The following is a 26,933-nucleotide window of genomic DNA, read 5'->3' on the forward strand; positions in this document are numbered from 1 at the left end:
GAATGCAATTTCAACCTATGCACTAATTCCCTTGACAGAACAGTGCAAACTGGCTAACCATGATAGAAAATGACATGGAAGGCCTGGGTGCACAACTACTTAGTGATAAATACATTCTCTAGGGGGGTGACATTTTTGCAGACTATCTTGACTATGTTATATGTTCAATCTTGACTAATGTATTTATTTTGAAGTTTATTTGATGGATGAAAACTTTTTAATGGTATTGTATAAACAGGATGTATGAAGTCACATATGAAACATATTTCCTGGAAAATGACTGACGCTTAACCACTATAAAATAGACAGTAAAACGAATCTTGTTTACAAATGTGATATTTATTTATTTATTTATTTAAAAGGATATTTGTAACCTTCAAGGACTTACGAGACTGGTTATTGCAATAGCCAGTAATAAAGGATCTGTGGTTTGCTTATTCAAATTATCTCCCTCAGGTAGTAGTATACTGACACGACTATATTCTAAATAGATACCTTGGTATAATTAATTTTATTGCCAGATTTCAACACAACCTGCCCAGGGGACATGGGCCATTCCACTGAATTTCCACAGACAAAAGCTCTTAAGATAATGAAGTGTGAAAACAAGACCCAATATGTCTCCTGGTGGCTCAGAGCCAAGCAATTCTGTCCAATACACTGACAATTGAGTCAGACCATGAAGACGTCATGAATACTTCAGGATACCTAGACTCCTATCATCAAGTGTCTATGCTTCTTGCTTTAGATGTATACATCATTTCTTTATGTGAGCACAAAAACGTCCCTGCCAATGCTGGCATACTTTAAACTGGTATCTGTATATGTCTTAGAGAAGGAAAAAAACACATTAAACTGCTCTGCCCCTCTTTTAATAGACTGTTAACACAGCCATCTAAAGTCACACTTTCAAACAGGAAGAGAGACAGGAAACACAAATGAGAGCACAAGCTAACACCACAAGCTAACACCACAAGGACTTCCCTCACAGTAAATCACACACCCCAGCATCCCAAACCACTCAGTGAAGCAGCCAATTTCACATTGGTTTCAGTGCACAGCCTGTCCCTTACTGTTTTGCTCATTTGACTCTGTCATGTGTGAAGGGGCTTGATGCTGGTGACATAGTAGGGGTCTGGGAAAAGCGAACAATCCATTGTGGTGTAAACACATAGAGGAACTATCAGGCCCCGACAAGAAGAGTATTTGTGACATATATGACAATTATAAGCCTCAGAACATCTGGAGCTGTAACTGGTATTGATCGGTTTAAAGATGTATTGGGACATTGCTTTTAAACACTCCAAACTGTTGCGGCAGGCATCTTTGCCAATGACTGCAAGGCTATGGAAATGTGTTTAGTGTTCTAGTGGGCCCTGGAGAGGACAGAGGGTAACCTCTGCATTGATGATGAGGTCTTCCCCTCCAGTGGTATCACAAAAACACTCATGGTCTCCTTCCTGACAAACAACCCTCCCAGCTGCATCTAAATGGAGGACCACCAGAAGTAGATCAGCCAAAACAAGTCGCTCCATTGTCCACATATGAATGATGGTACATCAGCAGGGGAGACATAGATTATAGGGGACTCCATACTGTGGTATACTTTGGTTGACATTAGACAAAGATGGCACATGTGGTTCGTGAGGGATTATTGAGGCAGCAGATGTGGTCTATCCCTTGGGCATACATAGTTCAGTGTAATAGTTATAACATCTTAATTTATGAAAAAGTTCAGCATGGTGGAGACTGGGTAGTCTCCCGATGACACCAGGACGCAGTAAACTCCTCAAGGTACAAGAATAAGGCGCTCAGCAATCTCCAGGATATAAAGGTTGCAGTGACCAGACTGCTCCTCAGTTGGTCTTGTTTCCAACACAACCATACTGAAGGGAAAAGATAATGAATCAAAGTTACAAACATGGGACCTCAAAAAATGATTTGTGCAATGTTCAAATGTATCAACTGTTGCTACGTTTTTATCATATGGAGTATATAGAATTTGCACACGCACACACACACACACACTCACATACTCATACACACCTATCTGTCCCCACTAGACGATAAGTCTTCCTGCGGTCGGTGGTCTCCTGAAGAATCTCAGAAAGGTTCTCTCCTCTCCGCTGCCAACCATGTCGCCACAAGGCCAGCAATGTACCTTCAAAGTACACTGAGGAGAGCAAGAGAGAATAAGGGCTGTTATCTCCCTCTGGAACGAAATACTGTTTTCTGATTGGCTAATGGGGTGTACATTAAGTTCGTATAGACGGACATCTTGGACGTAGTCCCAGTAGAAAAGTTAAATCGCCGTTCCATATCAATGCTCTTGAATGGTTACCATTGACAACCAACGTAACGTTTTTTTTTTGGAAAACGAAAGCTCTACCTTCTCTAACAGGAGCCACGGGTTCAAATCAAGAATTCATCAGGTTATTTTGCATATTAAGTTTCCTAAAGATAAAGGAAATTCTAAATAATAATAATAATAATAATAATAATAAAAACATTTTTGAATGTTGTAAACGGGAGATAAGCGGGATAACGGCCTTCGAGCTGTACAGTTCTACAAAGATAATGGACTTCGCGTCGTGGAGTTCTTTGTCCCGTAGCGTCCATTATCTTTGTAGAACTGTACAGCTTGTCGGCCGTTATCCCTTACATAATCTGTGCCTGATGTGTAACAACACAAGTGTTATCACGAACAGTGCACTCCAATGGAGTCCAACAGACATTAGAGAATAGCAATGAAAGTAGAGGATGTTTGAGGCCTCGCTTACCAATAGCCTCTACACTCAAGTGGAAGAAAACCTCAGACTGCAACCTCCTCTGACTCCTCACGGAGCCTTCCAAGTTCACAAAATAAGCCGAGTCTATCAGGAGAGGTAGAGTTAAGTCATGATACCATTGTCATGTGGCAGGCTGCTTTTCATATTCGTGCATGTTTTGAGTATTTCGTTCTTGTTCAGCCCATCACAGATATCAAAGCACAAGCTATTATAGTGGAATTTATTTGATGGTATGTGTTAGGTCTGTATGTGTTCCCTGTGCTGTTTGTCATCTCTAGCTGTGCCCAGGTGTGCTACATCTGCTTGCGCAATGAGGTGGCCCTGGCCTGGGAATGAAGTGCTTCCCCTCTCCTGTGAAGCGAAGCATCAGAAGATATTCTTCTGGCTTGGGGACTGCTCAGCCTGGGATTTTAGTGTTGCTTGTAGTCTTGATTTAGTGTCTAGGTTGTTTGTATGTCATTATGTAAATCAATACCATGGCATTTGATACTGTGGGTCAATGGTGGAGTGTATCATATGTATTGTATGTCATGTCAAAAGACACTTGCAACAATATGAACTGGACCGATCCCTGCTACTACCTTAGTTATAATGGTTCTGATGAGGAACAAGAAGACTTACTGTCAATGAGCACAAGCAGTGTGCTAGCATCCAGCTGGTTAACCTGCACTGTTTCTGCACAGCAGGCCTCTGTGAGTCAGAACCATACACACACAGAAATACCATTGGACCATCACATCAATATTAACAAACTTCCTTTACAAACTTCATGGGTCTTGGTAGAACTCTGAGATAATGGACATCGCATCAATATTAACAAACTTTATTAACAACCTTCATGTGTCTTGGTAGAACTTCTTAGATAATGTACGGTGATGACTGTTACCTTGCCCTGTACCAGAAAACCAGGATGTGTTGGAGTTCAGGTTTATGGTGTTTAGCTGAACAGGTTGGTCTGGACTGCTCATCCTGGTGACTCCAATACACACAAGGGGGTACTCCTGATCAGGAACCACCACCATCTCAAACACCCGCAGAGGAGTAGGCAGTGGGAAATCAAATGTCTGTGAAACATACGCCATAGCGCCAGACAGTGTCAAAGAGGTGGAAGGGACCACAAGAGTATTTAACAGAAAAGAGAAAAACAGTAACCAAAATATTGTGTTTGTGAATCTCATTTAAAGGTTTTATATGTAAGAACATCAGTCTAAAACCTTAAAAAATTCACTAGAATAGGCAACAGAATGTGAAGAAATTATCGTTTTGAAGTAATGTCAAAAAACTCCAATGTGATGCCCAGATAGAGTATGCATTATTTCTCAGTTGACAACTACAGTATTTCCTCTTATGAACAATCAAAAACAAATGCTTTAGCAAGACTATACTGAGAGAACAGACCTCAAAGTAGAGACTCAGACATTCAGACAGTGCGAATGACATGCATAACATTAAGCTCTTACATTAACCCTTGGTTGCTCTTCAGCACAATACTACAAGATTAAACCTTGAACATGAAAATCAGTCTGTTGAATATCTGAAGCACATTCTTTGGTCAGATGACACCAAAATACATTACTTTGACTCAGTTTGGGTCCAGCATGTTTGGCATTAACCTGTCCAGGACTACCAGTGAATGCATAGTCCTTACAGTGAAGCACGGAGGTGGGAGTGTGATGATATGGGGCTGCATGAGTGCAAAAGGAGTTGGGGAGATGACATTTATAGATGGCACCATAAATACCTATGGATATACCCAAATACTGGCTGACAAATGGACTAAACGTATTTTCCAACGTTTAACCCCATTCATGTTCAGTTATTCCAAAGCAATTTAGCTGGTAAATTGATCAAATTACTGCATTTGTTCATACAACGCTTTGGTTGACCTCTTATCAATTGTTATTAGTAGTATCTTACATAGCCAGCTTTACTTAAAGTTTATTGTAAGATATAGCTTGTTAGACTTAATGCAGTTAGAGTTAGACTGTAGGTCTAGTATCTAACGTAAGCAACACTTTTACTGTATAGCTAGAGCACGTGTATCACATTGGTTTATAGTCTGTCAAATTAGCTCTAGTTATTGGTGTTCGTTGGCATAAAAAGTTAGTCTCCTAGTTAGTACATCTGATTAGAGCTAGCAACCATGAAAAACCTCTTCTGAAACTAAGAAGGATAACTATGACTAAATGTGACTAAAACTAATATGCATTTTTGTCTTAAGACTGAATCTAAAATAGCTGCCAAAATGAATACATCTCAGTGTTCATTTTGGCAGCTATTTTAGATTCAGTCTTTTAGATTCAGCAGCTATTTTAGATTCAGTGCATATTAGTTTTAGTCACATTTAGTCATAGTTATCCTTCTTAGTTTCAGTCTAGTTTTCGAAAACTGAGCACACTACAACAGCTACGCTGTGTCCAGGTACATCCTCAAACGTTTTTCAGCTAACCTAATGATTCAAGGTCTCTCATGAATCATTACTCCCAGGACACGGGTTAATGTTAACTCACGCTATCGGTCACGCTTAATCCTCTCCAACCACATTAGCAACAAAATAAACTGGTGAGCTAACAAGTTAACCATTCTTTCTGTATAACTACTTTTGCATAGCCCCGTACAGCTAGGATAGCTCACGTTACCGTAGTAGGAATACAAGCCTTAGCTCACTATATTCACACAACTAAATTACAACTTGAATTAAGGAAAATGATCCCCCGTTACGGCTAGCTGAAACTGCCAGTGGATACTCCCGTTACGTAGTGTTAGTTAGCCTTTAGCCCCGTACTCAGATATTACAGATGCTTAACACAGCTAGGATAGCACTGCTTAACACAGCTATGATAGCTAACGTTACGGTAGTGGGAATACAAGTTTTTCAAGTTCGCACGTACCTATTTATGCGAGTGAAATACTCGCACTGTAGAGCCCTGGTATGGAAGGTGTCTCTTAATATTCCTAGTTATACAGTTATATGGAGAGGAACAGAGAGAATAGGTTCCTTGGCGCAGGTGTCAGTGAAGCACAGGTGCAAGCTAGTTTTAATGACCCCATTATGATGTCATAATCCACAGAGTTCTGCCATGCAAGTCTATGGGGAAAAAGGTGATGGAAAAAGAGGAATAAAAAAGGAGTGGCAAGGAGTACCGCCAAGAAAAGTCATAGCAGGTTGCACCGGATCGGGCCGGACGTTTCGGTGTTTGAACGGCGTCTGCACCTCGAACGGGCGAGGAGTAGTTAGCGTTACAAAAAACGGGGAGAATAAAGAAAACTTGACAACAACAATACTGTGCTTCCCTTCGGGCAAGCACACTAATAAAAGCAGTGAAAGGTAGAGAAGCCTTGAAAGAAATTAAGTCATAGTCTATTCAATGCATGGGAATTTCACTTTTTAATGAACGAACTTTTCATTTTCAATATTTAATTAATAAACATGAGTAATATTGCAAACACTAATGATGAAATCCTTGCAAATCATAATTGTGCGATACTAAGTCATAATTACAAAATAGTTATGATACTGAGTCATTATTATGATATAGTAAGTCATAACTAGGAAATGCATTTCCTGAAGGAAATACCAGTGCATGAAATGCAAAGGTTAAGAAAGAAAGAAGAGTGAAAGAAGGAAAGAAGAAAGGAAAGAAGAGTGGAAGAAGGAAAGACAAAAGGAAAGAAGGGTGAAGAAAGGACAGAAGAGTGGAAGAAGGAAAGAAGAAAGGAAAGAAGGAAAGAAGAAAAGAAAGAGGAGTGAAGAAAGGAAAGAAGAGTGGAAGAAAGAAAGAAGAGTGAAATAATGAAAGAAGAAAGGAAATAAGAGTGAAGGAAGGAAAGAAGAGTGAAAGAAGAAAGGAAAGAAGACTGAAAGAAGGAAAGAAGAGTGAAGAAATGAAAGAAAAGTGTATGAAGGAAAAAAGAAAGGCAAGAAGAGCAGAAGAAGGAAAGAAAAATGGAAGAAGAAAATAAGAAAGGAAAGAAGAGTGGAAGAAGGAAAGAAGAGTGAACAAGAGTGGCTCTGGATGAAGAGATAAAGAGAGTGAAAATATTGAAAAAAGGAGATAAAAATGGAGTGAAGAAGAGAGATTGAGTGTGAGAGAAAGTTGACTGAGAGAGAGAGATGGAGGGTGTCTTAATGTTCCTAGTTACAGTTAAATTGAGAGGGACAGAGAGAGAAGAGGTTCCTTGGATTTGGCGCAGGTGTCAGTAAAGCACAGGTGCAAGCCAGTTTAAAGACCCTATTATGATGTCATAATGGCCCAATGTAAGTTAATGGGAGAAATGTATATTAGTTTTTCTTTAATATCTTAAAACGTATAAAGTTTAGAAAAGTGAAAAATACATAGCATAAGTGTCGTTTACAAGACCTACGCGACAAAGTTCGAATGAAGTTTCTACGTTAAGCGGTTCAAGCTGAACTAGAAAATGCATTTCCTGAAGGAAATACCAGTGCATGAAATGCAAAGGTTAAGAAAGGAAGAAGAAAAGAAAGAAGAGTGAAAGAAGGAAAGAAGAAAGGAAAGAAGAGTGGAAGAAGGAAAGACAAAAGATAAGAAGAGTGAAGAAAGGAGAGAAGAGTGGAAGAAGGAAAGAAGAAAGCAAAAAAGAAGAGTGAAAGAAGGCAAGAAGAAAAGAAAGAAGAGTGAAGAAAGGAAAGAAGAGTGGAAGAAGGAAAGAAGAAAAGAAAGAAGAGTGAAATAATGAAAGAAGAAAGGAAAGAAGAGTGGAAGAAGGAAATAAGAAAAGAAAGAAGAGTGAAAGAAGGAAAGAATAAAGGAAAGAAGAGTGTAAGAAGGAAAGAAGAGTGAAGAAAGGAAAGAAAAGTGGAAGAAGGAAAGAAGAGTGGATGAAGGAAAAAAGAAAGGCAAGAAGAGTGGAAGAAGGAAAGAAAAATGGAAGAAGAAAATAAGAAAGGAAAGAAGAGTGGAAGAAGGAAAGAAGAGTGAACAAGAGTGGCTCTGGATGAAGAGATAAAGAGAGAGTGAAAATATTGAAAAAAGGAGATAAAAATGGAGTGAAGAAGAGAGATTGAGTGTGAGAGAAAGTTGACTGAGAGAGAAAGATGGAGAGATGGAGAGAGAAAAAAATAGAGAATGGATGGTGTCTTAATGTTCTTAGTTACAGTTAAATTGAGAGGGACAGAGAGAGAAGAGGTTCCTTTGATTTGGCACAGGTGTCAGTAAAGCACAGGTGCAAGCCAGTTTAAAGACCCTATTATGATGTCATAATGGCCCAATGTAAGTCAATGGGGGAAATTTATATTCGTTTTTCTTTAATATCTTAAAAAGTATAAAGTTTAGAAAAGTGAAAAATACATAGCATAAGTGTCGTTTACAAGACCTACGCGACAAAGTTTGAATGAAGTTTCTACGTTAAGCGGTTCGGGCTGAATTAATCGCAGAAAAAGGTAACAAGAATAAGAAGAAGAAGCCTAGGAATAACAATACAGGGCATTTTATGCACTGTAATTAATCGCAGAAAAAGGTAACAAGAAGAAGAAGAAGAAGAAGAAGAAGCCTAGGAATAACAATACAGGGCATTTCATGCACTGTAATTATGACATACTATGTAACTTTAGCATACCTGTCAAGTCTCATGTTTTATCAATGAGACAAAAACAGACTCTGGAGCTCTCCCTAGTGGTACTGGCCAGTATTAGCAGACGGTCTCCAGAAGGACCAGTTTGAGCTACAACCTCCTCTCCAAATTGATCAAAGTAGGAGTCTGAAATACACTCCAAAATACTAAAAAACAGGTACATTTTTAGGGTGAGGTCTGGAAACTCAATGTCAAAGAAACCTTATCCAAGAGTCAACATAAAGCTGAATACACAAGCTTTGAATGTTTTACATCTTGCTCTTTAAGGGGAGAAATGTAGTTCAAAAATTAGTGGTGACTTGCAATTCCAATTTAAACTATCCATGGTTGCAGAGCTTAGGTTGCTCCACATTAGATTTAGGACTTACACACATAGATGTACATGTCTTGAAACTGTGGTTTAGAGGTGGTTAGAGGCTTCTTAGGACAGCCCCTAACTAAAGGGAATAAAAGATGCAGGACATCCACTGACCTTGATGAGTAAGAACTTGTGCATGGGTTCGTACCACTGAAGCAACACGACAGTGGACTCCAGTGCACCACACAGAAACTCACAATCTCGCAGTTGGTTTTTGGCTGGAGACAAAGCACAGCACCACACAAATAGGGCTGTTGTATCAGTATGTTGATGATATTCTTAAATCATGCTTCAAAGTCCAAATGGAATCCCACTTTTAGAGTTTAATAAACTTGGCAGATTCAAATATCAAATGGAATTAATGGCTTTCTCATGACTTATGTTATTCCAAAATGAGTTTATAAGAAATTAACTCCTGCAATTAACTGAATAATAGTGATTAAGTGTCCATCAAGTCTCACCTACAGTACATGTTTGGCAGCCCTTGGTGTCTGGTATTTTCGTAGTTATTACACATTTCCTGTGAAAACAAAAATATATCTGCTTCAGTGCATAAAATTGTTAGGGGTAGAGTTAGAATTGAGGATTCCTTATAGTCTACATGCATGCTTATCTTACAACTGTGGAGTCAGTAGATCTTGTTGTTTTTGGAATTACCTTGGAAGCAGTCGGTGAGTGGGTAAGGCAACCATACGATGGTCTTTCCTAGCTTGCTCATACAACTCTTTCATAGAATGGGAATGTATTTGAGCTGACTTCCCTGAGAAGGAAAACAGAAAAATACACACAAATGCACACACACTCACACACACACACACACACACACACACACACACACACACACACACACACACACACACACACACACACACACATACGCACACGCACAAACACACACACACACACACACACACACACACACACACACACACACACATGCACACACACATGCACACACACACACACACACACATGCACAAACACTCACACACATGCACAAACACGCACACACACACACACACACACACACACGCACACACGCACGCACACACGCACACACACACACACACACACACACACACACACACACACACAGACACACACACAGACACACACCATGAACTCACATGTTCAGCCTCTTCTCTAATACAATGTAATCATTAAGACTGATGCATGAAAATAATTGATATTGCTTGCATCCTTACCTGATATTGACATAAGTACACTACTTATGGTATGTACCCAAGTGCATTTCCCTGGGTAAAGCTACAGTGCAGGAGAGGTGGGAGAAAGACAGAAAAGAAGTTTGACAAAACTCTTACAAACCATTGGCAGGTCCTATACACTTTTATGACATCGAGAATCAGTCTTGCATGCTCACTAGTTCCATTGTGGCTTCTGTCCCACTGAGATTCAGCATGAATATTCCTGCATCTGCTCCAAATATGAGGTGCTGATCTATAAAGCATCAGGGCAAAGGTTTGGTTGGTGTGCAACATGAAATGTGATGCACGTATGACAATCAGGCACATCTGTACAAGCTGCATACCCTTAGTGGTTGGGTGCTCCCATGTGGTGGAGCAGTTTATCTTCAGAGGGCATCCATTAAATACTTTCTTAAATATAATCTGCAGAAGATGAAACATCCATTAAATACTTTCTTAAATATAATCTGCAGAAAATGAAACATCCATTAAATACTTTCTTAAATATAATCTGCAGAAGATGAAAGTGAATGGTAACATCTTTCCTTCTAAGACCGGTGTTCCAATGAGTGCATACAAGTTCACTGCTTCATGTTTTTGTATTCAAGTTTGATCCATAACCTACCAGTAATGTGGATATTTAAAACAACTTACTGGCAGTTTTCTTGACACAGGGCTAGCACATTCAACTGGTTCCTTGGAGAGAAGATATGTATAATTACTAGTGTACTAAAACTCTGCCCAGCTTGCTCTCTAATCTTTGCTCTTACTTTGATAAAGCATTACATTTTAGGGAAGCATGTTCTTCCCCCTGTTTCTACCTAAAAAATGATACCAAAGAATAGAGTACAGAGGCCTGGCTTTAACATTAAAGCATAGGAAAGTGTCTTCAGTCTTTCAGTCTGTTAAAATCTCCCCAGTGCCCCAGTAGCTCAAGATTCAAAAGTATGAGAAGTTGAAATAGGTTTCTCTCGGACCAAATGTGTCCAGTGTGCTATCCTCACCTGTTTGGGCTGCCGTCTCCTCCTCTCTTTCTTCGGAGGCAGCTCTGGTGGTTGGGGTTGGGCAGGACTGTCTGTTCTATTGGTTGCACAAGATGAAGGATCTGCAAATGGAAATTAGAGAACTCATGGGCTGTGCTATCTGACCTTTTCAAAAGAGGAAGCTTCTGATTATAGCAATGCTGTGGTTCCCTTTAATACAATGGTGGTATGGGGTGTTACCTGAGTTGGTGTTTCTTGTAGAGCGAGGCCGGGGGGTTGGCCGTGTGTCGGTCCCACTGGATGTGCGGTACAGGGGGGGGAGAGGGGGCAGGAGGGTGTGCTGTGAGCGACCGTGATCATCCTCACCCACCACACTCTCCTCTGAACTTGTCCGAACCTTTGGCTGCATGGACACAATTACTGTCACGCATGTGGATTATCTTAATACGGGGAGTACCACTGCCCTCTAACTCATTTTCAGAGGGGTATTTATCTTAAACCTCAAATGGATTTGACTATGTGAAATGGCAATGTCTTTCAGTGTTGTGGTTAAATGTAATCTATTCTGTTTGATTTATATATATGTTACATTCTAAACTATAGTGAACTATAATTAGCAGTTATATTTCTCTTAATTACCTTTGGAGGAAGTGGAGGAGGGGTGTTATCTGCAGCAGTCTCACTGTAGAGTAAGAGGAGGAGGTAACTTCAATATAAGAATGCATGAATATAAGGAATATATGTCATGTCCTCGGAGCTAAACACTTGGCCTAATCCTTGCTGTTACAGCTAAATGTGAGGAAGACTCACCTGCTGCTGTAGTTCAGGGGTCTGTCAAATAGTCAAGAAGGAGGAGAAAGACATCACAACATGTGTACAACAGTTTTGAATGTGACAAACTGGAGACCCTAAAAAATGCTTTAGGCTTTGTCATTTAATCCTTCATCATTAGAAATTTTTCATCCTTACATGTCTACATCATCATAGTCATCATCCGACCCAACATCCTCATTTCTAGAGGAAAGAAGAAGATACAATTGTTTGAAAATGGACTCTTAAAAATCAATCTTTCGCAATGTTACTGCAACTCCTTGTCAATGTCATTCAGTATGTATGTTACCTTGCTGTCCACTTTTTGTCCGTTTCAGAAGATTCTATCCATCGACAACCATCTGACCGTAACTAATTATGATATAATTTGGAGTTGGATTTATTACAGATGCATGGGAATGACATGTATTTTAGCACATAACACCCATATTTGATGCAAAAGTGTTTCTTACTGTTGTATCTGGGGAATCAGTCTTTGCCTTCAGCGGCCTCTGTGTGTAGATCTGCTGCACTAAAAACACCACATCATTCACACTTTGACACTGAAGAAAGGTCAGAGCTAACAGGATGAAGTGGTATCACAGCTGCACACAAAATCATCAAGCTCGAAAAACATACTCACAGCTGATGTCAGAATTCGTCCTCTCTGCTTGATTATGTCGGTTAATGGAATGGATTCTTCGGAGTGAACTTGGAACATTTATCTAAATAATATATAATAAAATATAAGATTATTTAATATAATATAAGAAAATATAATAAAATACATAAAGGTTTTTCTTTGGACAAAGTGAAATGTGATTGGGGAAGAGCACCTCCATGTCCTCCTCTTCTGTTAGTAAACAGTCCTTCAGCTTTTCTGGATGCTGTAGCTTCTCGAGCAGGTCCAGGGTCAGCGCCTGCCTTAGGCCTGGCTGGATCACAAACTGGTGCTGCATGGGCACATGGACATATTGTGGTTGTGTTATTGATATTGCTGCAACTGTGTGCCAGGAAAGCTTTATAAAAGCTGGTTGAAGCTGATTTTGACAAAGAAAATAGAGAGTAGGACAAGCACTCTCATACTTAGACACAAACACACAGAACCATACACAGACTCAACATTGTCTTTGGGTTTATGATGGTAATCGGCTGGGCTTACTGTGAGCATCTTTGCAGCGCTCGGCCTCTTTTTCGGGTTTCTAATAAGCATGGCTTTTACAAAGTTGTAAAACATGGGAGTCCTGTGCCACACACACCAACAGAAAACACCCATAAGAAAGACCATATTAGTAACTTGATACAGCCTTCTTCAGTGGACTTCTCATATTTGGATGATATATTTGTTAAGTTTTTTTTATTTCATGTATATATTCCTACTTGTTGTTCCTCACCATTTGGTCTTATCCTTGAGCTTTGGAGGCTGGTATCCACTCTTAGACATAAGAAAGAGTACCCTAAAGTGAAAAACCAAATGTGAAGATGTTGAGAGGCGTAGTGGGTTCAGAGGTCTTTGTGGACTGAGTCGGAGCAGTGGTACACACAAGAAGAGCAAGAGAATGCTTAGAAAGGGCAGTAGCTAGATGAGATCTGAATACCATAACACTCGCATATCACATGTGCTCAAAACTCTTTGATGTAACATACACATATAGGCTCAAAATCAGAATTGGACACAATCTCACACACACACACACACACGTGTGCAGGCAGATACATTGTTACAGGGAGAATGTACCGTAGAGGATGGACATCAAACAATGGTGGCTGTAGTTCTGCCAACTCGATGGCGGTGATACCAACTGACCAAATATCACAAAGTTCATTGTAGCCTCCCTTAATCTCCACTGCAGCCACCTCTGGTGCCATCCTGTGAGGAGCAGTCAATGGGACAGACAGAACCACACTCACTAACCCACTGTGACCGGTGCACTGCAATCAAATCAGTTGGTACTGGTCTAGAATCAGTGCAGGCTTGTTCTCACCAATAGGGAGTTCCAATGAACGACATGCGGCGGGCGAACGTAGCTGTGATCTGTGCAGCAATGCCAAAATCAGCTGCACACAGGAAGGAAGACAAACTGATTACAGAACAGTTTCATGTGCTTTCATACACTTACACAACTCCTCCTGAACATGCACACACACAAATTACCTAGCTTGACCTCTCCTTGGTCATTCAAAAGGATGTTTGCACCCTGGAAAGACAAAGCACATAGGTATAATAGATAAGGAAGTTATGTGATCTAAATGTTTTTCAAAAACTACATGAGGGGGGCCAGAGGGTCATATACAGTATGAGCAAGTAAGACTGTAATGAGGCCATCAACATTTGGTAAATATGAATGATACATAATATGAACGATATAACGCTTTATTAAGAGGTCTTCCTTGTCAACACACCTTTATATCTCGGTGAATCTTCTTCTGTCCATGCAAGTAATCAAGGCCCTATTGGTAAAATATTAAAGCCACAGACTACACATTGAAACATTACTATACTTTTTGTAGCTTGAGGTGAATGCTGAATTATTGACAGAAATGGTTACTGTATGCCAAAGCACAGGGTACCAGGGCACAGTTCTGTTCAACTACAATAGTTGCAAACATTTTACTGACTTTGTGAATGTGTGTATTCCTGGCTACCTCTTTACAGTCATGAAGTGGAGAAAGGTCCATTTTATCTCTGATGAGTGATAATACAGGGCTTACCTGGAGCATCTCCCTGCACACGTAGGCAATCTGGCTCTCAGAGAGTGGTCCTGTTACTATGGCGACAACCACACAAGACCTGATTAGATATTATGATACAGTGAATAATGCAACATAAAAGATAATGGAAGCCAGTATGTATATGGACCGGTGGGTAGATATGACAGATTCTACAATAATAAGATTATCTTTCTTTCTCAAGCCACATGCTTGGGAGAAGGCCACTCAGTAGACCCCAGAGCACTCACCATGATAAATGTCTTGTAAGGATCCTCCCCCGCAGTATTCCATACAGATCCACAATTTATTGGCCCTGAACACAGAGAAAGTGGGGGTTGACTTTGTCTGAGTAGATTTGGCTCTTGTAGGTACTTAGTGAAAACAGTGACCAATTAGAACTAGGGAACAATTAAAATCTGAACTGGCAAAGCAGTCAAAAGACAAAATGTTTTATTAAATTAAATTAAAAAAATTCCAACAGCAAGTTGTAATTCATACGTGGTATTGTATATTGTGTATTACGTGTTGTAGACATACTCTTTCTTTGGCTGTTTTCACCTTAAGGAGATTTTTCATTCAAAACCCTAAGCTAACTGGCTAAAAGCCAATAGACTTGCTTTGCAAACACCTACAACAGCACTTCTGGAATGGATAAAGGCTAGCTAACTAATGTATGTTGACAATATGTCTGATGGTAGCATGCTGTGAAAAGCAGTTCTTACATATTCAGAGGGTTTTGGTCAGGATCTAACCAAACTGCATAGTGTATTACCTGGGTGCATGGCTAATGAGAGTGGGCGGTGTGTTTATCTAGGGTGACCAGATTTGAGTTTGTGAAAAAAGGACACTTTGTTGCCGGCATGCTATACAGTACCCCGCCCCTCCCCGCAACGAAGTTTTGACATATTTTGTACATGCAGATGTCATATGCTGTTGCTCAGTGTTGCCAGATTGGAAATGGCGAAGTATCATACCAAAGGTTTAAAATGATTGTATTTGGAGGATAATACATTTGGCAACACTGAAAGGGCGGTCGAAAAGAGGACATGTATGGGTAAAAGACATACCATTAAAACAAATTGGAAGATCTTATGAGATAGTTATATAGTTACAAGATAGTTATACAAGATAGAAGATAGTTATAAAAACGACTTACCTACAAAAAGGTACATAACAAATTGTTTAAAAAAACTGCATACTGTTTTAAAATATTTGCCCAGAATACATAATGCACAAAACACTGGTAATTCATGACTCCTAGAGACACAGTAAATGAAAGATCAGTGAAGTTGTTGGACTTAAGTATTACCTTATGTAACTGCCATAGTAGGCCACGATGTTACGATGCTTACATGTCTTCACCATAACAATCTCCTGCTGGATCACTGAGAAATCATCCTCTGCAAAGAGACACAAAGGCTTTTTGTCATTTCAGCATGCAGCTACATTGTAATGTTAAGGCCGGTTCTTTCCACTGCTGGCTAAAGATTAGTCAGAAGTCTAAGAGAATGTAATGTATGTGTGTATATTTTGCACACAGCCACATTAGTAATGTCTGTACCTGACATGACAAGGAACCCAGGATTAGCCATCTGAATGGTAGATATTACAGTAGATCGTTTGTGAGCATGTGTGTGTCAAGTGCCTGTAAATTAATGTTTATGTATATGAATGTGTACGTGTTTCTATGCCTACATTTATGTGTCAAAGTGCCGTCACTTAAGAGACAATGATTCATCACGGTGCTTGGTGTGTACGTGTTTTGGACTGGGGAGGAGATTCTTCACGAGTCTCTTTAACGTGAGTAAAGAGACTCACGTGTGATTAATTAATGGCAATTGACTCTAATGAACCGATTGGTGCCAGAGCGAACACGGGATGGGGAGAGATAAAAAGAGCAATTGACAGATGGACGGGAGTTGGGAGGCGAGTGAGAAGCCACGGCATGGAAGCGGCTGGAGCCAACAGTGGACAGACCGACATCGGAGAATACTCAACTCAACTCAACTCAACTCAACTCAACTCAACTCAACTCAACTCAACTCAACTCAACTCAACTCAACTCAACGCAAGCTAAGTATTTGATTGAGATGTGCAGCGCCGACTGGGAGACCGCATCTGTCAAGAGCTACAACCAGGAAGTGGAGCGTGAGGACTAGCAATGGACGAATTGTTTTACTACGCTCTCCACTCCTCTGGGAAAGGGAAGTAATAGTTCCAGCCTGCTTAATCCCTTTAATGTTGCTGTTAATTTGACCAGCTTGGTATAGCCTGGCTGTGTGCTGAGTTGTTGTGTACTTCCTCATTGAATTGTAGTTTGGAGGCGGATCCTCAAGCCACAAGCTGCTGCGACGACCGGGTGCGTTCACGGTGATCCAGATGCGCGATTCCATCTCCGCACGAACGTGACGTCACCGGTCCAGATCACATGGACTGCATACACTAATCGGCGATTGGCCAGTGGGTTGGTGTCTTTGTGTGCTCTATATTTGTATTGTTTTAATTACTGGTCGGTAGAGGTCACCGACCAGTACGGACTTATTTTATATTGTGCAGGACTGTTCATATGGGTTGGGCTGGGGTACATCAAGAACGGTTTATTGCCACCCACTGACCTTAGGTTGTTTGCCCTTCCTGCCCCCCTCTGGTGTGGAATGAGTTATCACATTGTTGCTCTGATGAATTGAAGTGGATTTTATGTACTTTACCTCCACCGTGTGATGTGCCATTTGATGCTGTGTTGTGTCACCTGAACTGCTGTGGGTTGCATGCTATTTATATGCACTGATATTTATACGTAGGGGCAGAATTGGGTGCTCTAGCCTTTGCCTGTTAGTGGGGGAAGTAACTGCCGTGGTGCCCTATTACATCTGCCTACTGTTTTACAGTCCTGTATTTATTTTGTGAACTGTTAAATAAACCTTTGTAAGAACTCTAGTCCATCTGTGTGTTGCCTGTGTATTGGTGGATCTGGTTTGTACTAGTTTGGGAAGTAACCCCACGGCACTACATGTGTGCCACAGTGAGTAAGTGGCAGTTCATAAGAAAATGCCAGTACTAGCTACCATAGAGTCTAATTGTCTGTCATTTTCTAAAAGTCACAAACAGGTCTAGCTATTTGATACAACTTTGCTTACTAAAGCCTAATACCATATGCTAGATATGATTTTATTCTAATACCTTATACCATACGATGTTATCCTTATCCTAATACCCTTTACCATTAGCTAGATATGATCGTTTCCTAATACCTTATACACTGTAAACCCAGACAGTTCTACTAACTCATTAACATTATGTATTCAGAATTTAAAACCTGGTATTTAGTTGACCCAACTTATGTATTAGTTTTCTGAGCAAGTGCAGATGTTTCTATTGTATTGGAATGTATTTGTTTGAGTTAACATTGCCTGATAACTCAAAAAATGTTAGTATCTGACGTCATCAACGTCGTTGAGAACACCACTGCAAAGCTCTTGGGATAAGAGACGGACACAGCAGACTTAAGGTAGAGGAGTCGTGTGTGTCCGACTCTCATCCCAAGAGCTTTGCAATGGTGTTCTCAACGACGTTGATGACGTCAGATACTAAACATTTTTGAACATTTATAACATTTATCAGGCAATGTTAACTCAAACAAATACATTCCAATACAATTAAAAAGTCTGCACTTGCTCAGAAAACTAATACATTTTAAGATGTGTCAACTAAATACCAGGTTTTAAGTACTGAATACATAATGTTAAAGAGTTAGTAGAACTGTCTGGGTTTACAGTATAGATACAAACTAATCGTTATGTCTTATACCATACGCTAGATACGATCCTATCCTTACGATCTTATCCTAATACCTCATACCATACGCTAGATACGACCTTATCTAATACCTTATACCATAACCTATATACAATCTTATCCTTATACCTTATACCATATGGTGGATATGATGTTATATCATAATACCTCATACCATACGCTAGATACGCACTTATCGTTATACCTTATACCATACACTAGATACGATCTTATCCTTACGATCTTATCCTTATCCTAATACCATTTGCCATTCGCTAGATACGATCGTATCCTAATACCTTATACCATACGCAAGATACAATCTTATCCTTATACCTTATACCATAACCTATGTATGATCGTATCCTAATACCTTATACCATACAGTACAAACTTATCGTTATACCTTATACCATAACCTATAAATGATCTTATCCCTGTACCTTATACCATACGCTAGATACGATCTTATTCTAATACCTTATACCATACGCTAGATACGATCTTATACTTATACCTTATACCATACGCTAGATACGAACTTATCCTAATACCTTATACCATACGCTAGACACAATCTTATCCTTTGACCTTACCATGCCCTAGATACAATCTTATCCTCAAAACACATTCTTTAACCCACAGCTCCCACATTCTGGTCACTGTATCTCACTCTGTACTTAGATGAGTTAATATGGTTAACATCCGTGTCAGCAGTGACTCCATAGAAGACACCTTTCACAAAGCCCTCAGAAAAAGAGTTGAGAAAGCAATGATATATAGTACCAACATATTGTACATCAGAGGAATGTGCAGTGAGATTACTGATGAGCTAGGTGTTGTGGATGAGGAAGGAAGCTGTACCAGCCACAGCTTGAACACACACATACACACACACACACACACACATACACCTGTTTAACTCCCAAACTTTAATTCGGCCTTGTGGCTGACTTTAGCATCTAAAACCAGTTTTTACACACTACAACAATGGACAACATCTCTCATTGTTTTGTTATTTACTTGTGAAAACCTATGACAAGTTCATGGCTAAAAGCCTCAACACAATATTTACCCAGAGTTCAGATTGTGACATTAGAATGTGTCTGTGTATGTACTGTATGTGCACATTATCAGAAACATTGCAGGAAATGACCATATTAAAGAATGTTGTAATTTGTGGGACTAAACATGTGTTAGATGAAACTAGCTGAGGTCAATCACTTACCTGGCTCCATTTTGATGACCTTGATGGCTGCCAGCTCATCTGTTTGCTTATTCCGAGCCTAGAATGTTAGACCATAGTGATTAATTATTGTCTTCTGTGGTAGCCATTAGGCTTTTTACTATGTTTAAAATGAGAGCAGTGTGTGTATATAAACATGTCATTTTACCAATAGGAAATCGCTTTAGAAGACATTAATACTGACTTGTTAATAGTCATTCTTTTAATGTCATTAAAATCGGTTTAGATGTCATTAATACTGACTTGTTAATAGGTTAAGATGTCATTAAAGGCACAATATGCAACAATTATGCTTCAGGATTAGGGTAAGGATAAGCAGTTTAACCTTAAAATAACAGCTTAAAAAAAATTGGGGCGCTACAATGACTTTTAATATGGAGAATTGCGTCCGTGCCAATGGCATAGCAGGGTTGATAGGCATATAACTGCGTTCTGTAGTTTTGCCTGCCGATGCCCGCCGACCTGACTTTGATTACCTTCTGCCGATCTAGTAAGTAGCTTATTTGCCGTCTTGCTTAGTCTTGTGTTGCACATGATTGATGTTTGACTGTGTAAGGACAGTCGTTGAGTAATTAGTTTGTCATAATGTCAAAGTCAGCACATTTCAAGAGATTTCGTTAGTTTTAGCTGCTAGCATACCTTTAGCGAATAGCTATTAATCCTTAATGCACCTTTAATACTGAATTGTTAATAGTCAGTGGCTGAAAATGAGACCCACTGGCCCATTCTCTGATGCACTAAATAGTATATATTTTACTAAATACTGCGTTCCAGTTTCACACCATGAACTGCAACTGTACAACTCTAACCGACAGGGGCGGAGTGGCCATCGGGAGGACCGGGATTTTTCCCGGTAGGCCGGTCGGCCAATAATCTATCGAGAACCAGCCTGCAGACCGGCCTTCGCAGCCGTCGTGTCAAATTCATGAGCGGCCCATCGAGATTACATGTACGTCAAATCATGGTCCCGTGAAAATCTCTAAATTCTCTGAGAGTTCTGTGGTTCAGCAGTCCAACCACTATTTATAGCTCTATTTGTCTCTGTACATCACACCTATGGTGTGTGTCAAACTCACTCCCATTAATCCAACCTGATTTTTGTTTAGCCTCCTATATTGATGTAATTCTTTTTTATTCAGACGCTTCATTAGGCTACTTTCATGACCACAAATATAAATTGGCCAGCGATTGAATTCGTTTTTTGTTGAATGTAGAATGGTCGGAGCAAATTGCCTCATGGGAAATGCGTATCGTTGTGCCTTTATCAAGTGAACCTAGGGAGATAAATTAGCGGCTATCAGCGAGAGAGAGCAGGTGAAGTGGACCTGATTGAGGGACATAAGAGAAAGGAGAAAGGAGGGGGCAAAAAGGCCAGACTGAAAAAGAGGCGGATGCTGGAGGAAAGTGCATCAAAATGTACAAGAATTACGGATTTATTCAACCAGCCGTCAACTAAATGCGAGTGAGTTGACAGGACACATTGTTGCGAATTAGCATAACATTTGAGCCAATACGGGACGCGATTTGTTCCGTATTTCCATAAATGTACATATACAAATACACTGTCACTGTCACTGTCATGTCTGTCACCCACACATCAACACTAAATCTAACAATAATGATCAAAAGCCGCCCGTTTGTTTGTGTAGTTGATATGGGAGGTGGAGGGGATGCGGATTGGGCCAGTTTTGGGCACGTTGTGGGCCGGTGGTGGGCCGTGCAGTCAGAATTGTCCCGGTGGATTTTTGTGTCCCACTCCGCCCCTGCTAACCGAGCAGTATATGTTGTTTTACAGCTGCTATTCATCAACCTGACCTTATACAGTAGAGAAGGTTGCAAAGAGCCCTAAGATGCAGACTGTGGAAAGTGTGGACTTGTGTTTACGGGGTCAAAGCAAACCCAGAGGGGGCTGGAGACAAATGTGGGTTACAGACACTCTAGCTGAGGCTGTGGTCAGAGCAGAAGAGCTATGACCACACTTGTTGACAGGGCTGGCGAGACCACCTCAATTCAAAGGCTTCTGTGATGACGTCAAACAAGCAAAGAAGTATGTATGCAAACAGGGGGGGGAAACACATAGGGGTTTACCGAAAACATGAATGATAGGAATAACTCTCAATAATTCTGTGATACAGAGCCTGTGTTTAGATACCAATATTAAATTTGAGGACTGTTGGTATTTTCATTGAATGGAATTCACATGAAGGTAGAATGATTTTTGTGTGTTTTTTAATACTTCCGATTGGTTAAATGTCCATGCTAACTGCCATAGAACTACAATGATTGTATATCCATGCTAACTGCCATAGAACTACAATGACTGTATGTCCATGTTCCTCTCGCTCTGGCTCTCTCTCTGTCTCTGTCCCCACCCCCCACAGTTCACTGAAGCGCAGATAAACATCGCAGCATGTCTCACTTCTGTGTTTGCACTTTGCATTCAATTCAGAGGTGCACCTGGTGCTCAGTACGTAGTCTGCTTAGAGAGTAGGCCTCACCAGCTTTGAAAATCCCCCTTTGAAAGGATTTCAAAAAAAGAATGGATCTGTCCATATGTCAAAGTATTCAGAAGCTCAGTAAAGACTGAGTCATTCTGATAGAAAATGTTTCAATGAAATGATATGAATTGCCTTTAGTTAGTTTATTTTATATCATATTAGGTATATTTCTACTTATCTACAGTATGTGTGCTTTCACACCTTCAATGACGCACATTCTGATGGGGGGGGGGGGGGGGGGGTTGGCCCCCAGTGGGAGGGTGGAACCACCATCAGGGTTGTGGTGTCTTACTGTGTCATGGGGACCTTGACCCTCTCAAAGTACCATCCTCATGAATGGAACTGACACATTGACTACTGCATCCAATGAGTATAAAGAAGCGAATGTGTTTTTGTCTGGGCACAAGCTTGTGTCATTGACAGGACTCTGTTACATTGGTCGTAAACTAAACAGGACAAACCGGTATGGTGAACAGGAATGTCTTGCTATTCAGACACGTTGGCTTACACTGTGTCAGTTCATTAACTGTATCATTTTATATAGTGCCTTACATAGTCTAGCATGGAATGAATATGTCCTCAACAATAATTTAAAGCTGCTTCATGACCATCTTGCCAAAAAGAAACATACATGATCTTAGATCAGACGTTATCTTAGATCTCCTTACACCACACACACACCACTTTGTGATGTATAAATGCCATGGTCACAAGACCTGGTCAGTACCTGTTTCATTATCTGTTCCAACTCTTTGTCGCATTTCAACGGGAACACTCACGTGTGTATCCTTATAATACACACAACCAAATAAGACAATAACTTGTCCATGCCTTAACCCAACTATATTTCAGTTCTGCCTTTTCAGGCTGGACCCTTGCAGTGTGTTGTGAAATGCCTGAGTGTATCCTATCTGCTTCATTTGCACCAGTACAACTCACATGCACACTGCCTGTGTCAGTTAGACAGTCCACTTTAAATGCTGTTACTGTCTTACTCAAAACAAAGTTTTAGTAATATTAGCAGTTCGTTGTTTAGTCCTCAGTCGTCCTGTGATGACATTTGAAGCATTACACTGCAATATTTAACTGTGAATTTAAATCAAACTAGTTCTACTTAGACCTTTATGTATTTCTGCGCAGAAACAATAAAGCTGTTTCTAGCAGGATAATCATGTGTGTGATCATTTGCCAGGTTCACTGAGCCAAAAGAATGATCTTTTAAGAAAACAGGAAGCAGTGGTATATCTGCATTGGCCTTTCCAGATAACAGGTGCTTTTCACCCTCTCTAAAATGAAACTCCAAGCAGACAAAATGTAGATGTATGGTGTCAGAATACATTTTTTGCTTCAAATCTAAGAAACACTTACACTCTGACCAGACTTTAAACTGCAGATGCGAAAGTGACTTTGTGAATGTCTTGAATGAAAAAGGCCACATTGTTGAGAGACAGACTTGTCACTTCATGCTACCAATACACCAGAACATGGTGTTGAAATGCCCAAAAAAGAGAGAAATATCTTGCCATTTTTGACTGCTAAAATACATTCTCAATTCTCACTCTCAATTGTGTGAAAAGCTTCTTTGAGAATGTGGACTAAGAATAGATGTATGGGCCGAAGCCCCCCACATGAGGTAAAAAAGTCTTGAAACAGAATGTGACTCACAACAGCCTGGTTTACATTAAATACATTTGCAAAGTATTGTTTAATATAGGCATTGTATTTTTGATGTATCATTTATCCTGTTTTCATGTCTGGTATCATTTCCAATTCAGTAACCCACTAGAAAGCATAAAGTGCCTGAAGCAAAGTGAAAGAAAGAGTCATGAGATCACAAAAGGCTCAGGAGGAGTCATTTGATTAGAGATGTGAAACATTTAGCAGCTTATTTAGATTTGGTGGTTCAAAAAGACTACAAAGGCTGAAAATAGTCAACTTTCCCTAAACACAGCTCATGTCAAGTTGCCATAATCAAGAGAAGCTAAAAGATCTCGACCCCTTTGCATTCATGTACCCATATTTGGCATCTACTTTCTACAAAGTCGAGAGGTAATGTTCACAAGATGACAGATGAGGTGACAGAAGCAGAATTTATCTGAATTTACTCCACTGATTTCATTTTGTTCACCAAAATCGTGATAAAGCTTACACTGTGGTTGTGTCTCTTCACTTACACATAGACACATGAATAAGAATTAGAATATTCAAAATGTTTTGACCTTGTAAACCTCGCCATAGGTTCCTCCACCAACTCAACTGGATCTCAAAGTCATCCTGGGGGTTCCTGGTGGAGATGTCCAAGGCGGCTCGGTTCTGGGAATCCATCACTTTTGGCTCATGGCACTACACACTTCACTTGTCAGCTCCCTCCAGTATGTGAGTTTCAGTAAATGTGTGTGTGTGTGTGTGTGTGTGTATGTGTGTGTGTGTGTGTGTGTGCGTGCTGACCGGCTGGATCTCACCCAACGCACTGAAGTGTGAGCCTCGCTCTCACACATTCACCTTCCTTCTTCTTTCAACTGTGAGTTCCCTCCCTTGTTCTGCCTTTCACATGGTTTCTGTGTGGCTCATTTACATGTAGACTATTTCCTGCCTGTGTGTGTTTGAGAGACAGAGAGAAAGACAGGCATGAATATATATATATATATATATATATATATAAATATAAATATGTGTGTGTGTGTGTGTGTGTGTGTGTGTGTGTGTGTGTGTGTGTGTGTGTGTGTGTGTGTGTGTGTGTGTGTGTGTGTGTGTGTGTGTGTGTGTGTGTGTGTGTGTGTGTGTGTGTGTGTGTGTGTGTGTGCTTGCTTGCTGGCTTCTGGCAGTGATGTGAATCTGTGGGTTTTCTGGTGATAGATATGCATCTCTGCAGAAGACAGCATCCAATTGCTGCAAGGCTGCACAGGTTTGTGCTGAACATGACTAACTTCCTGTAATTTTTTATCACTTAGAAGTTTAATACTAACAATATAGAATGTTCTACTGGAAACACAGCTCTTGTCCAGTGTTGCCTCCTCACCTCGTTGGGATAGTCACATACTGGAAAGGAATGTAGGCTTCTGAAACAAGAGGAGCTTAGTTGCAATTTATGGGTAGGGTTCTGGCTGCAATGATCAGGACACATCAACCTCAATCCCAGGGTTGGATAGCTGCTCTCCAGCTTCACCTGAGGACCACAGAATCCATGAAAATGGTTTGAGAGGTTGGCAGACAACTCCATACTAACACACAGCAGACAACTCCATACTAACACACAGCAGACTTCTCCATACTAACACACAGCAGGCAACTCCATACTAACACACAGCAGACTACTCCATACTAACACACAGTAGACAACTCCATACTAACACACAGACAACTCCATACTAGAACACAGCAGACAACTCCATACTAGAACACAGTAGACAACTCTATACCAACACACAGCAGACAACGCCATACTAACACACAGCAGACAACTCTATACTAACACACAGCAGACTAGATGCACATCTTGAGTTTGTTCACTCTGCCACTCTGCCACTCTGCCCCTCCGTATTGCTATCCTGTGTTGCAACAATCGTGTGTACCTGGACATCTCTGTCAGTACTGAGGAGGGAGAGAAACGTAAATAAATCTCAACATCACGATCAAAGGTAGGTTTTGTGGCAGCTCAGTACATTCAAAATACATGCAAATTGAAATAGGTAAACACAGCTTTATATGACTGCATACAAAATGCAAGGCCTTAAAGTAGCATAACGGATTAATTGCTTATCGCTAACGAGATGCTAGCAGCCAAAACTAACGAAACCTCTTGAAATTTGCTTACTTTGACACTTTAACAAACTAGTGAGTCAACAACTGTCCTAACACAGTCAAACATCAAGAAAGTGCAAGAGAAAGCAAGACGGCATATAAGCTACTTTCTAGTTAGGCAGACAGTAGAAATCGGGCGGCTTCAGGCAAAACTACAGAACTAAAGTTGTATGCCTACGGACCTGGTATGGCAATGGCATGGAGGCGATTCTTCATGTTTAAAGTCCTTGTAGCGACCCAATTTTTTTAAGCTGTTATTTTAAGGTTAAACTGCTTATCCTAACCCTATCCCTGAAGTACAAATACTGCATAATGCTACTTTAAGGCCCTTGCAAATCATTTTCTAAATGTAAGAATTTGATTTGCCACAGACACAAAGTCTAAGGTGTGGCACTATTGATATGAGATTGACTATTTATTCTTGTGAGCAGGAAAATGTTAGCCTTTTTTAGGGGGGATATTAAATCATTTTTATGTCTTTTTGGATTGCATGCTGTGACACCATTCTTCAACTCGGAAAGTCAAGTTACTACCAGTGGAACGGCACTGTGGGTGAGAAACCATGTAGTGCACAAAAGACGATGTGAAAATTTTCCCCCTCAAGGCTAAGGCTGACCTTAGACAAACATGCATCTGCTGCACATTGATGCGGTCTCATGGCTTGTACAAAGATTTGCATATATCGCCATTCATTATATACCTTATTAACTTTGGACCAATGTAACTTCCCATCTTCGACTCAATAGGTAAAGGACAGTGCTAACAGAGAAAGTGAATTTCTTTGAATTTACCAACTCATTGAGGTTGGCTGAGGACCCAGAACTACAGGAGACATACCCAACAATAAATTCTCCTCTTCACCCACTCACTGTCTGGCCACAGTCTCCATGTGACCCACACACCTTAACACTTACCACTTATTGTTCAACCATTCAAATCTGGAGCAGATAAAGGTGGAATATTACTACAACAGCCATGTGTGTGTAAATGTGTCCTATGGTAAACTAGGGTTAAATAAATCAATACAAGTGATGTGGATTTAATGTAGTGTAATCCCAAATTTCAAACTTGGCCTACTTTTGATTCTAAAGATTGTGTTGGCAGGGAATCAAAAGGTTGATTTGTTTTAATATCATCTTATTTT

The 26,933-nt window shown here is 40.2% G+C and overlaps 1 protein-coding gene across 1 annotated transcript; it reads right to left on the reverse strand.

Moving 5' to 3' along the window:
* Positions 1-1,789: 1,789 nt before the first annotated feature.
* Positions 1,790-24,313, reverse strand: map4k1 (mitogen-activated protein kinase kinase kinase kinase 1; the record flags this gene model as incomplete). The annotated part of the gene is given in 33 exon segments (XM_080844907.1): positions 1,790-1,886; positions 2,047-2,173; positions 2,781-2,873; positions 3,411-3,479; positions 3,676-3,853; positions 8,854-8,957; positions 9,201-9,259; positions 9,397-9,499; positions 9,945-10,005; positions 10,121-10,197; positions 10,289-10,367; positions 10,599-10,640; positions 10,949-11,049; positions 11,168-11,330; positions 11,567-11,609; positions 11,738-11,758; positions 11,897-11,941; positions 12,048-12,109; positions 12,211-12,269; positions 12,381-12,462; positions 12,574-12,690; positions 12,900-12,981; positions 13,132-13,194; positions 13,476-13,607; positions 13,723-13,795; positions 13,893-13,935; positions 14,141-14,188; positions 14,450-14,505; positions 14,698-14,762; positions 15,759-15,849; positions 19,473-19,530; positions 24,208-24,241; positions 24,243-24,313. Coding segments are annotated over 33 exon segments (2,598 nt in total).
* Between the last annotated feature and the right edge of the window lie 2,620 nt (positions 24,314-26,933).

Source organism: Sprattus sprattus (assembly GCF_963457725.1).
Source record: "Sprattus sprattus genome assembly, chromosome: 9".
NCBI classification, from domain to species: Eukaryota; Metazoa; Chordata; class Actinopteri; order Clupeiformes; family Clupeidae; genus Sprattus; species Sprattus sprattus.